This window comes from Bubalus kerabau, chromosome 8 (assembly GCF_029407905.1).
Source record: "Bubalus kerabau isolate K-KA32 ecotype Philippines breed swamp buffalo chromosome 8, PCC_UOA_SB_1v2, whole genome shotgun sequence".
Taxonomy (NCBI): domain Eukaryota; kingdom Metazoa; phylum Chordata; class Mammalia; order Artiodactyla; family Bovidae; genus Bubalus; species Bubalus kerabau.
Genome location: NC_073631.1, coordinates 71,444,728 through 71,458,068, shown reverse-complemented (window position 1 = coordinate 71,458,068; position 13,341 = coordinate 71,444,728). Strand labels below are relative to the sequence as shown.

General features: G+C 39.6%; 1 protein-coding gene across 1 annotated transcript in view; it reads right to left on the bottom strand.

The window, feature by feature from the left end:
• The window catches only part of JAZF1 (JAZF zinc finger 1), a 334,411-nt gene that overhangs the window by 139,391 nt on the left and 181,679 nt on the right, over positions 1-13,341 (bottom strand). Inside the window, exon 2 of the mRNA XM_055590525.1 lies at positions 11,339-11,411. Coding sequence (XP_055446500.1) covers positions 11,339-11,411 — 73 coding nt within the window. The remainder of the gene's footprint in view (positions 1-11,338; positions 11,412-13,341) is intronic.

Sequence of the window (13,341 nt, the reverse complement as noted above, 5' to 3'; positions counted from 1 at the left end):
TTCAGAAACAGAAAGCAGACAAGGGCATCAAACTCAGTAGGCGAAACAGGGGAAGGTCTCAGGGAAGACGCCATATTATCGATGAAAAGAAAACAGAAATGGACAGGGAATGCTTAGGATAGACCAGATCTTAGGATACATGAAGTGTGACTAAATGAAGCCAGACATTAAGAGGTTTGAGGCCACAGAGATGAGAGACAGATGTGGAGTATAGGCTGTGGTGCCAGCTTTGCACAAGGGAGAGTAAGATTGATTAGAACATGGATGAAAAATCCAGATGAATGTGGAGATGGAAAAGAGAAGTTGAAACAGGATGCAGAAATGGTCTCCATCTTCTCAGTACAGGAACTAAGATCATCTGCTAAGGAGGGGACTGGGAATTCCTTTAGGAACGCTGGTACAAAGGGAAACACTTGAAACTGACTGTAGTTAAGTTTAGTTGTTCAGTCCCTCAGTCGTCTGACTCTTTGCAAGCCCATGAACTGCGGCATGCCAGGCTTCCCTGTCCTTCACTATCTCCCATAATTTGCTCAAATTCATGTCCACTGGGTCGATAATGCCGCGTTTACCAAGATGATGGTAAGTTTAGCAAGGTTTTAACTTGGGCTGAAAGCATTAGAGGACTGTCTTGCGGGTCCAGCTGAGGTTAGAACGGCTGTGTTTGTGGTGGGACACACCATGCTGCAAGGCATGTTAGTGGTTCTCAGCAGCGAGCCCGGGTAGCAAGGCTGAGACTGGAGACAATGAGCGGGCAAGGTCCCAGGGAGGAGGGAATTCAACTAAACTGGTAAATTCGAAGCTGGTATCTGGCAACCAGCCCAAATATGAAGGTAGGTAAGAAAGGAAGGGCTGAGAGTCTAGAGGTCTCCAGGTAAATGTGGTACCAGGAAGAGGGCACAAAGAAGCGGGGGCACTAGAGACCCTGATCCACAGGGAAATATCACAGTAGGAGATACTGAAAATATCTTGCTTAGGAAAAAGTCCAGGAAATGAATTTCTACAAATGGGGGGAAAAAGAGGAAATCTAAGACTATTTCTGGATGGTTTCAATTATCATTCAATCTCTTTCAATCAGTAAGTCTGAAGATTTTGAAAAAAATGTAATGCTGCTTTGAAATGGACTTAAAAGATGCACAAAAAGAACAGTCGCAAATACTGACTGGTAGACATAAGAAAGACTAAAAAATGCCCTGGTATGATTTGAGTTGTATAAGCAGTCTGTTTTAAAATACTGATTGCCTTAACTGTAAATGGTAAGTGAGTTATGCAGGGAGGCCCGGTACCTAAGAAGAGAATCATATCGCCCAGTTCCGCCGAGACTCACCTCTCCGACCATGTGTTTTACGCCAGTAGCACAAGCTAATTCTGTTGGAGCAAGCCAAAATGTCACATAAAGGCTCTTTCTGGCTTCCCAATGTCTCCTGAGAGCACACGCTTCTTGCAAAACACAGTGAGCGAGGCACACCAGATTACAGATATTACAAGGGAAATTTGGCAGGCAGCCATCATGGCTTTGTTTCAACTGACGTTCATAAAAACCTAGGCTAAGAAAATGGTAGCACAATGTCTGGTGTTTGAGATGTGACAGCATGCAACATGTTTACAGCATGCATTAGGCCACAAACTCCAGTCTGGGCCCGGGCCACGCAGCAGAACCTCAGATCTGGTGGACAAAGGAGGGAAATGGGAAAGCATGTCTTGTACTGTAATAAATAGGACTGCTCTCAGAAGACCACAAACAGGTGGTTTCTCACACACACATACACACACACACACACACAAAACCACTGCTTTCAGAAAGACTAAAAAAGTCAAATGTTTCAGGCTTGTTTGTATAGAATAAATAGAAGGGCAGTACACACTTGGCCAATTACAACATTTTTTATGAGGTTATGACTGACTATAATCTGGCAGAAATGAGTCCAACTGCAACAGCAAGAGTGAGGGTTTGGGGGAATTAGGGGAGGTTTTGGAGTGGGAATGAAACTGAGAAGAGGAAGAAAGCTTTCATTAAGCGGTTCAGAATCTGGTAGGAGAATTTCTTTAAAAAAAAAAAAGCATCCAGACTAATTTTGTTTTCATTCAAAACAACCTCTTATTTAGTATATTTTTCCTTTATGTTCTTGAACACATTTATAATGACTGCTTCTATGTCTTTGTTTCCTAAATCCAACATCTGAGCCATCTCAGGGAGGGTGTCTATTGATTGCTTGTTATTTTTTCCTTGTCTAAGGGTAAGATTTTCCTGTTTTTCATGCCCAGTAATTTTTTATTGTATATTAGACATTATGTATCTTCCTAATTTCTATGAAGACTATTGATTTTTATTCTAACAGGTAGCTCAGTTTCAGGCTGATCATGCTGAACTTGTGTAGGCCTACACGTATGCTTTAACAAGGCCATGGAAAGCCCAAAGTGTTCTTTCAACTTTTCAGGACTCACCTCCAAACTGTCTCCTCTGAAGAGCTTACGGAGTCTTGATTTTAGGAGCAGTTAGGGTGTCTCTAGGGCTGGTCATACTCTAGGACAAAGTCCTTATTTCTAATGTGAGTCTTTCTGATGCCTCAGTTAAAAGACCAGGGGGCTAACAGGCCGCTGTTTCCATGCTGGCTAGAATGCAACGCCTACAGGACTGCTTGACTGCGAGTGCGGATGTTCCATTCTCACTGCTGGAGCTGCTGTCCTTTGGTAAGACACAGTCTTACCCTGAACGTATCCACCCTCGGCCGTGGACTCACGAAGGACCCTCATCCAGACTTTTGTGGCCCCTTTCTGCACTGATACCTCATCTCCAGGCCCCTGTGCTACAGGTTCCAGCAGCTCAAGTTGCCCCAACTCTGTTCTCACTCTTTGGGTTCTAGGTCACTCAACTGCAGTAAGGAAACTGTCCTGCAGTGAGCCAGATGACCATGGGGATCACCTCTAAGTTTCTTTTCTCTCAGCAATCAACTTTGTCCTGCCTATCGTCCTCGATGTTCTCCTACTGAGCCTGAAAACCATCATCTCATCCATCAGTCCAGTTGTTTACAGTGGAAGAACTAGCGATGGCCAACGCTTAGCATACTTTATGCTGTTCTCCATATGGATGCTGAATAAAAGTCATCCTCCACTCCATTTTTATCACATAGCTCTCTCAATGCATGTGGGAAGTAGAGCCTCCTGGTGTTGTATAGAAGTGTCCCTAGAATCAATGATCTATTCCCTCTCTTGTTCCTTCTACAAATTCATACTCATTCATTTAATATACATCTACTGAGAGTCTACTATGAGCCAGACACTGTTCCGGGAGCTGGGGACACAGCTATGGGAGACAGAAAGTATCCCTGCCCTTGTGGAGTGTATTTTCTGGTGGGGACTGTGCTGGCCCTGCTGCAAAACTGTGCTTCCTCTGCAGTTGTTCATCTAATTACTGATGATAGGAAAAAGGGAGACTCAGCATGGGCAGAATATAAAGAATAATAAGACCTATTACTTACACAACACTTCCTATATCCCCGGCCCTGCTGTATGTGCTTTGTCCATACTGATTTCACACTCACAGTTAGCAAGGTATTATTATTAGAGTTAAGGACACAGAGGCTGAGACTTGCCAACCTGTTCACATAGCTCATGCAAGGCAGAGGCAGCATTTAAACCTTATCTGTCTCACTCTTGCTCACACATTCTTCACCACTACATTGCTCTATTTCTGAGAGAGAGAGGAGAATGACATTGGAGATGGGGGTAGGGAGAAACAAATATTGTTTTCAAACAAAAAAATCTCCATTTTTAATAGAAGCCACGTAGATGTCTGGGAAGACTGAGAGAAGCAAATAGATCACTATTCAAATAGGCACAGAGTAGAAGGCGATGGAGCTGGCACAGAGGTGAGGATTTTGTCCTCCTTTTCCCCAGTGATCACGAGGGAAATGGCAACGTCCTGCATTTTGAATCAGGAAAAGAACAGCAGACTTCCCGGTTCCTTGGGGAAGCTGCTGATACAGGTGGAAGTGACTGAACTCTAGGAATCCCCACACAGCAGAACTAGTCCCGTCAGATGCTTCAAGAAAAAGTACTCTGGGATCAGGTACATATGAAAATTATACCATCCCTCCCGGAGACTTAAAATGCAGCTCGGCGTAGGAGAGGATCTGATTAAAGCCTGTAATAAAGAAATCTATGTTATTTAACTCAGGATTTCCCCAGATGGATTGACAGAACCCTTTTGTGAATAAATGAGCTTTGTCTGTGAGAGAGAGGGAGAGGGACAGAGAGAGGGAGGGAGGGAGGAGCTGGTTAACACCCATTGGAATTACTGCTCTAGGAACCTTATTTTAGAATTTGCTGTTTAATGGCAAACACTAAGCTAAAGAAAAATTAATTTTTAGAGGAGGTTAAACCTAACTACTACTGTGCCAAACGGCGCAGGGAGTCTTAACAAAGAGAATTCGAGTACAGCTGTAGTTCAGGAAGGAGAGAATATTAATTACATTTTTATTAGGCAGTAAATGACAAGCACTGAGTGCAAAGTACCCATTTGTGCCTAGGCACAGCATTCCTTTATGGTTTATACCAAAATGATATACACATTTAAAAAATTAAGTTTATTTGGAGACTTCAATCATTTTAATCAAACTTTCTGGGGAGAAAATAGTATAACAGCCATGCTCTTGTTCATTTTTACGTCTTTAACTCATCCCAGTTACCCATTTCTGGAAAGTCACAAATTGTTAATAATTTATCTTGTCACCTCAAGGCAGTTACCTGATCTATGTCACAACGACCTGAAGGAAACACCCAGATGTAGCCCAGGGCTTCTCATCAATCTTTGTAAGGAGATACCTGACTTCACCCTGAGGCTCACCTATCACCTGTGCCCTCACGGTGCTCTGCCCTTTCTGTTCTCCCAATCTAAGATGTGAAGGCATCCTTTCCCACTCCAGCTGAAGTCTGCTAGGGCAGCATGTGCCCTGCACACTCGAGCTCATTTCTTGGTAACAATACACCCCTTAGGAGCCCCTAGTCACTTCTCTCACAGCATTTTTTTGGCTTCTTCTGTCTCCTACTGTTTTAATTTGATTAGGCTGTTACCTACCTATTGTCTACAGCACAGAAATTACTCTTATCTTTATGTCTTTATGCATTCCCTCTGCTCAGCTGTCCTATCTGATTTTTTTTTTTTCATCATCAGTTTTCCAAATTCTCCTCTTAGTTTTCTAAGCTAGTACGTTCCTCTCTGATATGTCAATCTGGAAGATTGTAGAACCATTAGGAACACAGGTTCTGGAGCCTAACTGTGCAGGTGTGAACCCAATACTCCATTTCCTACCATCCAGGGACCTAGGACAAGTTACTTAACATCTGAGTTTCAACTTGTGATTCTGTAAAATGAAGATCACAGTACCTTCATGTGGTCACTGTGAAGATTAAATGAAACATGCAACATGAAAAATGCTTAGCATAGAGCTCAAGGCATAAAGAGTTAGGTTTGCTCTTTCTATTTTTTCTTCTATATTATCTATATTATTTCTTCTATATTGTCTCATATCCAAAATCTAGCTTTTCTTTTTGCCCTTTTTTCCCCCAAGTGTATAAATATTATACAGACTAAGCAATTAGATTTCCTATAACATGAACTTGTCATTGTTTCTCATGCCACAAAATTAAAACTTCCTGTCTTTAAAACTCATATCCATCCCCCCCCCACCCCCCGCCAGCACTACTCTCACAACCCTAATTCATTTAATTTTCCTCTTTCTCATTAAACTATTTTTATTTTAAAATTTGCTCAGGTGTTATAATAGACCAGCTTGTAAAAGAATTCAAGTTTTGTTCAACACATTATGTTCAAATGAGTAAAACAATTTAAAATAGGTATAAACAAAGGCTCTCCAATTTCTACTCAGTTCTTTTTTTAATCCAAAAAGCTAGCTCCATTTTAGGAACCCTAACTCTGCAATTTCAGTCAATGTTATTGCCAAAGACAGTTTCAACTCAATTTTGATGTGCCCCAAAGAACATTAGAGGTACATAAACAGATATATGAGCAGAAAAATGTTAATTCTTTTTCTGTCTTCACTGCATAGCAAAATTAAGATTTTATTTCCCCCTGAGGTAAAGGGGAAAAAAAAACTCACTTGTTCAGTATTCTGCACTATTCAGTATATTGCCATCAAGCTGATGTTCTTTTACACTGCTGCTGCTGCTAAGTCGCATCAGTCGTGTCCGACTCTGTGCGACCCCACAGACCGAAGCCCACCAGGCTCCCCCGTCCCTGGGATTCTCCAGGCAAGAACACTGGAGTGGGTTGCCATTTCCTTCTCCAATGCTTGAAAGAGAAAAGTGAAAGGAAGTCGCTCAGTGTCCGACCCTTTGCGACCCCATGGACTGCAGCCTACCAGGCTCCTCCGTCCATGGGATTTTCCAGGCAAGAGTACTAGAGTGGGGTGCCATTGCCTTCTCTGTCTTTTACACTACCTAACCCTTATTATTCTCTTGAATCTCTCCTGACTTCATGCGAATTTCAGTACATTTCCCTTTTGTATCGAAAGCCCTTAAGACTCCTCCCCAAGTTCAAAATTTAAAAAATTGGACTATAGTTGATTTTTTATTTACAAAGTTGTGTTAGTTTCAATTGTACAGCAAGTGATTCAGTTACGCATACATATATATATATATACACACACACACTCTTTTAGATTCTTTTCCACTATAGATTATAAGATATTAAATATATTTCCTGTGCTATACAGTAGGTCCTTATTTTATATATAATATATTATATATAATACTGTTAATCTCAAACTCCTAATTTATCCCTGTCCCCCTCCTCCCAATTTTCTCTTTGGTAATCTTAAATTTGTTCTCTATGTCTATGGGCCTCTTTCATAAATAAGTTGATTTATATCATTTAAAAATTTTTTAATTGGAGGATAATTGCTTTTCAATATTGTGTGAAGGTTCACTGTACAAATATTTTCACATATAAGCAATATCATATGATATTTGTCTTGTTTGACTTACTTCACTTAATATGATAATCTCTATGTTAACCTATATTGCTACAAATAGCATTATTTTTTATGCTAATATTATGAGTAACAATTGAGGGACATTTAGGTTGCTTCCATGTCTTGGCTATTGTAAACAGTGGTGCTATGAACACTGGGGTGCATTTATCTTTTTAAATTAGAGTTTTCTCCAAATGTGTGTCCAGGAGTGGGACTGCTGAATCATGTGGCACCTCTATTTTTGGTTTTTAGGGAACCTCTATACAGTTCTCCACAGTGGGTGCACCAATTTACATTATCACCAACAGTGTAGGAGGGTTCCCATTTCTCCACACCCTCTCCAACACTTACTATTTATAGATTTTTTGATGATGGCCATTCTGACTGGTATGAGGTGAAACCTCACTGTAGTTTTGATTTGCATCTCTCTAATAATTAGCAATACTGAGCATCTTTTCATGTGCCTGTAGACCATCTGTACGTCTTTTTTGGAGAGATGTTTATTTAGATCTTCTGCACATTTTTTGATTGTGTTGTTTGGCTTTTTGATATTAAGCTGTATGAGCTGTTTGTATATTTTGGAAATTAATCCCTTGTTGGTCACATCATTGGCAAATATATTCTCCCATTCCATACGTTGTCTTTTCATTTTATTTATGGTCTCCTTTGCTGTGCAAAAGCATTTAAGTTTAATTAGGTCTCAGTTTTTATTTTTGTTTTTATTTCCATTACTCTAAGAGACGGATCTAAAAAAATATTACTGCAACTCATGTCACGGAGTGTTCTGCCTATGTTTTCCTCTAGGAATTTTAGAGTATCCGGTACCCGTAAGGGTCCTTTTAGCATATTTTTCCCCCAAGGTCAGACTTGGCTTCCTTCTTGCAGCTCACCTTCTCAGCTCTCTTTTCCCACCTACCAGGTTTTTATTTATCACCTACAAACCAGTATCTAGAGTGTCTACCATGTACTCAGTCCTATCTTATGTACGTGGCACTGTCCACAAAGGAATCCCCAGTGAGAAGGGTTGTTACTAACCTGGGCAACCTTCCATACACAGTCTTCTCTTGACTTAAAGGTCACGACTAAATGTCTCAGTCTCTTACATACGTCTGCTTCTCTGCCAGCAAGGACATGATACAGTGAACTCTCTGTTGTATCAGATCTCTAAATACAACAATATGTCCAGTTCGACACATCCTCTTCAGATCTAACTTTCACCTTATAGCAAAGAAAGGAAACAGAGGAACCTGCCAAATGGCCTCAAGGAGACAATCTAAAGGAACCCTGAAGGTGGCCCATCTCTTCAAAAAGTCACTGTACCAGATTAAAAGAAACTTGTGGGGACAAAACATCCAAGTGCAATGTGATGTGCTGGACTGGACACTGGGTCAGATAAACTACAGTAATGGACTTGTTTAGATCATCTGGGGAAACCTGCATATGATCTGGCTATTAGACTAGATGCAAATGTACTGAAAAAGTAGAGATCAGTGACAAAACTGAGCAGACTGCAAAAGAGTGAGTACAGCTTTTGGTTAAAAATCATATGTTTATTTATGCATTTATTTTTATTGAAGTATAGATGCTATTATGTAGTATTTTTAAAAAGCGATCTGAAAAATGTGTTCTAAGGTGTAACAACTAGTGATTAGTTGAGTGGTGGGAATGTGATATTTTAATAAATTTTTTTGTTTGCTTACATTTTCTAATTTTCTACAATGCTTCCATATGACTACAATTACAAAAGGTTATTTTTTTAAATGGTTGATGTTTAAAAAAATTTTTTTTTATTTTGTATTGGGATATGATGCTTTTGAACTGTGGTGTTGGGAAAGGCTCTTGAGAGTCCCTTGGACTGCAAGGAGATCCAGCTAGTCAGTCCTAAAGGAAATCAACCCTGAATATTCATTGGAAGGACTAATGATGAAGCTGAAGCTCCAATACTTTGGCCACCTGATGTGAAGAGCCAACTCATTAGAAAAGACCCTGATGCTAGGAAAGATTGAAGGCAGGAGAAGAAGGGGACAACAGAGGACGAGATGGTTGGATGGCATCACCGACTCAATGGACACGAGTTTGAGCAAGCTCTGGGAGATGGTGAAGGACAGCCCCATGGTGCTGCAGTCCATGGGGTCGCAAAGAGGTGGACATGACTGAGCAACTGAACAACAGTAAAACTGGGGTGCAGCTGACTAACAACACCATGACAGTTTCAGATGAACAGAGAAGTGACTCAGCCATACTTCACATGTATCCATTCTCCCCCAAAACTCCCCCCTCATCCAGGCTGCCACATAACACTGAGCAGAGTTCCGTGTGCTATAGCAGGTACTTGCTGATTATCCATTTTAAATATAGCAATGTGTATATGCCCAGCCCAAACCTATCATTCTCCATGCCCCCACCCCCATAACTGAAGTTCAGTTTCTAAGTCTGTGAGTCTCTGTCTTATAAGTTCATTTGTATCATTTCTTTTTAGATTCCACATATAAGGGATGTCATACAATATTTCTCCTGACTTACTTCACTCAGTATGACATTCTTTAGGTCCATCCATGTTGCTGCAAATGGTATTATTTCATTCTATTTAATGGCTGAGTAATATTCCATTCTATATATGTATAAAGGGTTTTTTTTTTTTTTTAATGACTCATTTTCTCGCAGAAGACTCATCTCAGAAAGTTCACACCCACTTATTACATCCTGCCTCTCTCGGATTTAAGCACATTCTGCTGCACAGTTAATGCTAAACTATCATACTCGATTCAAATTCTCTGGTGGATTTTTTGTCTGAGGCCCTTGTTCCTGCTCTTCACCTTCACTGAAATCACATCCAGCAGAGTATTTATTCCTTTAGTGAGTATAACACCTGTGTGATCAGCAGATCCCTGCTGCCAACCTGGCTGATGGAACAAACAGGAAGAATGAATGTGAAAATCCACAGACTCTCATTAGAATAAGGCTTAGTAGCACACACCTTTGTACATACATAGATAACATATTTTACCCAAAACACAATAGCCACGCTATTAAAGAATGCTATTCAATACCATAATTAACTTATAAGACTATCTTGTTCCTCAATATTACTAGGCTATTTTACATACATTCCAGTCACATAATTCTAATGCACACTTTACAATTTAGAAACTAAAGTCTTTTCAAAACCCACGCTAACCTCAGGAAACACAGGTTTGTGAGAAATCCAGAAAAGCACATACATCTTTATATAATTGTATTTAATGTGACTTTGAAGGTGTTCTACTTAAAACATCCCCAAAGTTATGGGCACTGAAAAACTGTAGCTATTTTATCTCAGTTTCAGAACAGACTGATAAGTAGGAAACCCCAAGAGGACATGCAAATAGATGTTTACATTAATGAATTCTTTAGAAAGCATGCTTCATAAAAGAACTTTAAAGTGAGTATGGCGACTCCAAATCAAAGCCCTCTCCAGACAACGTTTAAGTAATTAATTTACTAAAAAAGCATTAACATGAAGCAGTACAGATAATTCATTTCCAGCTTTCTACCTCAAATCCTGAACCAAGGATCTGGCACCAAGAAACCAGAAACACTCTTTGCCTTATATAAAAAAGGGGCAGTCAATAGATATTCAAGCACTGAATTACGGGCAGAGATTTTTTCATTCTCCTTAAAAATTCACTTCAATGCTAGGTTTACTTTGCCTTTTTCTCTTGGGAGGTTGTGTGGAGGTCGTTGTCTTAACATAAGTTGATTTCAGGTTCTCTTCAAAAATCCCTGTCTCCTTCATTATTAGTTGGCTGAAACACCAAGTCCTCTTTTAGACCTGATATGTAAGTTCTAATAGTTTTCTGAGGTCATGCTCAATATTCAGTTTCAGTAAAAACTCATGCGACTAGACACAGAGGAGTCAGTTGAAAATGTTTTTCCTAAAAGGAGTTGCTACTATGTAACTTTGATCTTAAGTTATTTCTATTAGTTATGTCCCCATATATTCTGATACTCCAACAATGTTCTGAATTCATACAGCAACTCTTTACCCCAGGTTTTAAAGTTTCACTCACATAAATCCATTAAACTCCCAAACTGCCCTATGAAGTCAAAAGAGCGTACTCTAACTCTGCATACAAAATACTTCCAGAATGAGCTTATAAATCAGTCATGTTTTCCGCCACATAAACAGAGAACTACAACCTGCCTCTCCCCAACAGAGAAATAAGAAAATTCCATATAGAGGTTGATTTTAAATAATCTCCTGTAAATATTTAAAGACTGAAAACATTTTTCCTACCCTGTTAAAAAGATACCTTTGAAAAATAAACGTGACAGATACGAGGTTGCTATAAATTCTGAAAATGGCTTACCTATTAATGTAACTGAGGGCAACATAGGTTGGCTGCTGTAATTCTTGTTTTTCTAAAACACGTGGATCTGTATCTGAAATAAAAACACAATTATGATTTTTCAGCTTTCGCATCAGAATATATGAGGCTACCTAACCTAACGTAACAGAGGCTAAATGGAGAAAAAGATTAATTTAGTAGACTACTTTTTAAAGAAACCTCAGTCAGCAAAACATAATCATTTGTTCCTTCATTCATAAATAACAAGATATTGCATTACTTTTCAGGAGAATTCCAAACATCAACAGTGATAAAATGTTCATCTGTCACACAAACTCCTGCACAATCCCCCTCATAAATATTGGTTTTCACTGCTTACAGTTACAATGTTGGCATGGTTTTTGGCGGTTAATCGGCCTAAGAAAGAAAGTCTCTGTTAATTATGCTCACTTCAATGCTGGAACAAATTAGTTGCCGTTGGAGAGCTCCATCAATTTGAAAATCTACTGAGTATTGTTCATATTCCCGGAACACTTCTCTAGGTTTGGGCTCACATTCTAGAGGACAACGCTTCTCCTTCTTAATTGTATAATGAGTTTATTATAACTTTTCTAGTCTCTTGATCAGAAATTCTCATACTGGTTCAGAATCCACAAACATCACATTCATCAGAGGATTTTTTTCCTCCTTGAAGAGACAGAATTCAAAACCATAGCAACCTTCTCCAGCAGTGTTTCTCCAACACAACATAAAAATGCACTTTTACAACTATACATATATTCTCAAGTTTCTCATGTAAAGAACTGATTGAGCTAAATATACACAAAAACAATGTTTCTACAGTAAAACTATAAAAAAACTGAACACATTTTTGTTTTCTTAGAAAAACGTTCAGACATTTCACACAGATTTCTTTTCATTACAACCTCGCTTAAAACCATCTCATTATTAGAACTCTTCCAGCTGCATTCAGCAATAACACCTTCTTTGATGTAATGACAGATGCTGTTTCCAGCACCTTTGTACAGACAGTGTTTACTGCACGTGGTGGCTGTAAGATACACATGCTAACTTCCAAGTGTGGTAACAGGTGATGGGGGTAGAGGATGCAGACACACTGGCATAGAGCAAGGGTAGCAAAATGACAGCATAAAAATCAATTTACAAATGCTTTCCACTCCAAACTAAAACCAGACAGTAGTGGCAATTTTATTCTTGGTGTTAAAGTTAAGAATCTCATGTTCAGTTTATTGTTTTTCCTATGCCAAGAAATTTCAGAGACATACTATTCAGAAATCCTGCTTCCTGGGTCTCTGCCATGGCAAGTCCATGAAAGCCAAATTCTGAAACAAGAGACAAAGGTTCTCTGAATGGCTCCATCAAGTCGGGTCTTGAGGTTTTTGGCAGCCAAGTGAGAACAGATCAGTAATTCAGCATTTCCTCTGCCTATGATGATTACATATGCAACTGAGGCTGTCCGTAGATCACTGGACCTACAGAAATACTGTCTTCTGAGCTTATTCCACTATCTTCCAAAACCCTAGGCTAGATGTATGCTCACATAGCCTCAAATTATGAGTGGTGAAAAAAAAAAAGGACATCCAGAAAAGCTTCCAAATACCTCTCCATAACAACAACAACAATACTGCAAGCACCTCAGGCAGGATTCTCCTGTTTTTCTGGAATGCAGACTCTGTAACCAGCAAGGAAGTAGAACCTCCAGACATCTTTCTGGACATCTTTCTCAGATTAATGTCTCCCTAGAAACCTGCAGGACATCCATGAAATCTTCACGTTCTTAAAACGAAATTAGGTACTTGGTGCCCACAGTCAGTAGAAGTCTGCATGCATGCCTCTGAAGGAAAAGCATCAGGGGCCAGTCGAGAATAAACATCAGCTCCTTCACCCGCTTCCTGGCTGACTGGTGTGTGGTGATCATGACTCACCATTTTATGGATTTAATTACACCAGGGAGCCTTCCACATTCAGTAAAAGTATAATAACTGCCTTCATTATTTCTCCCT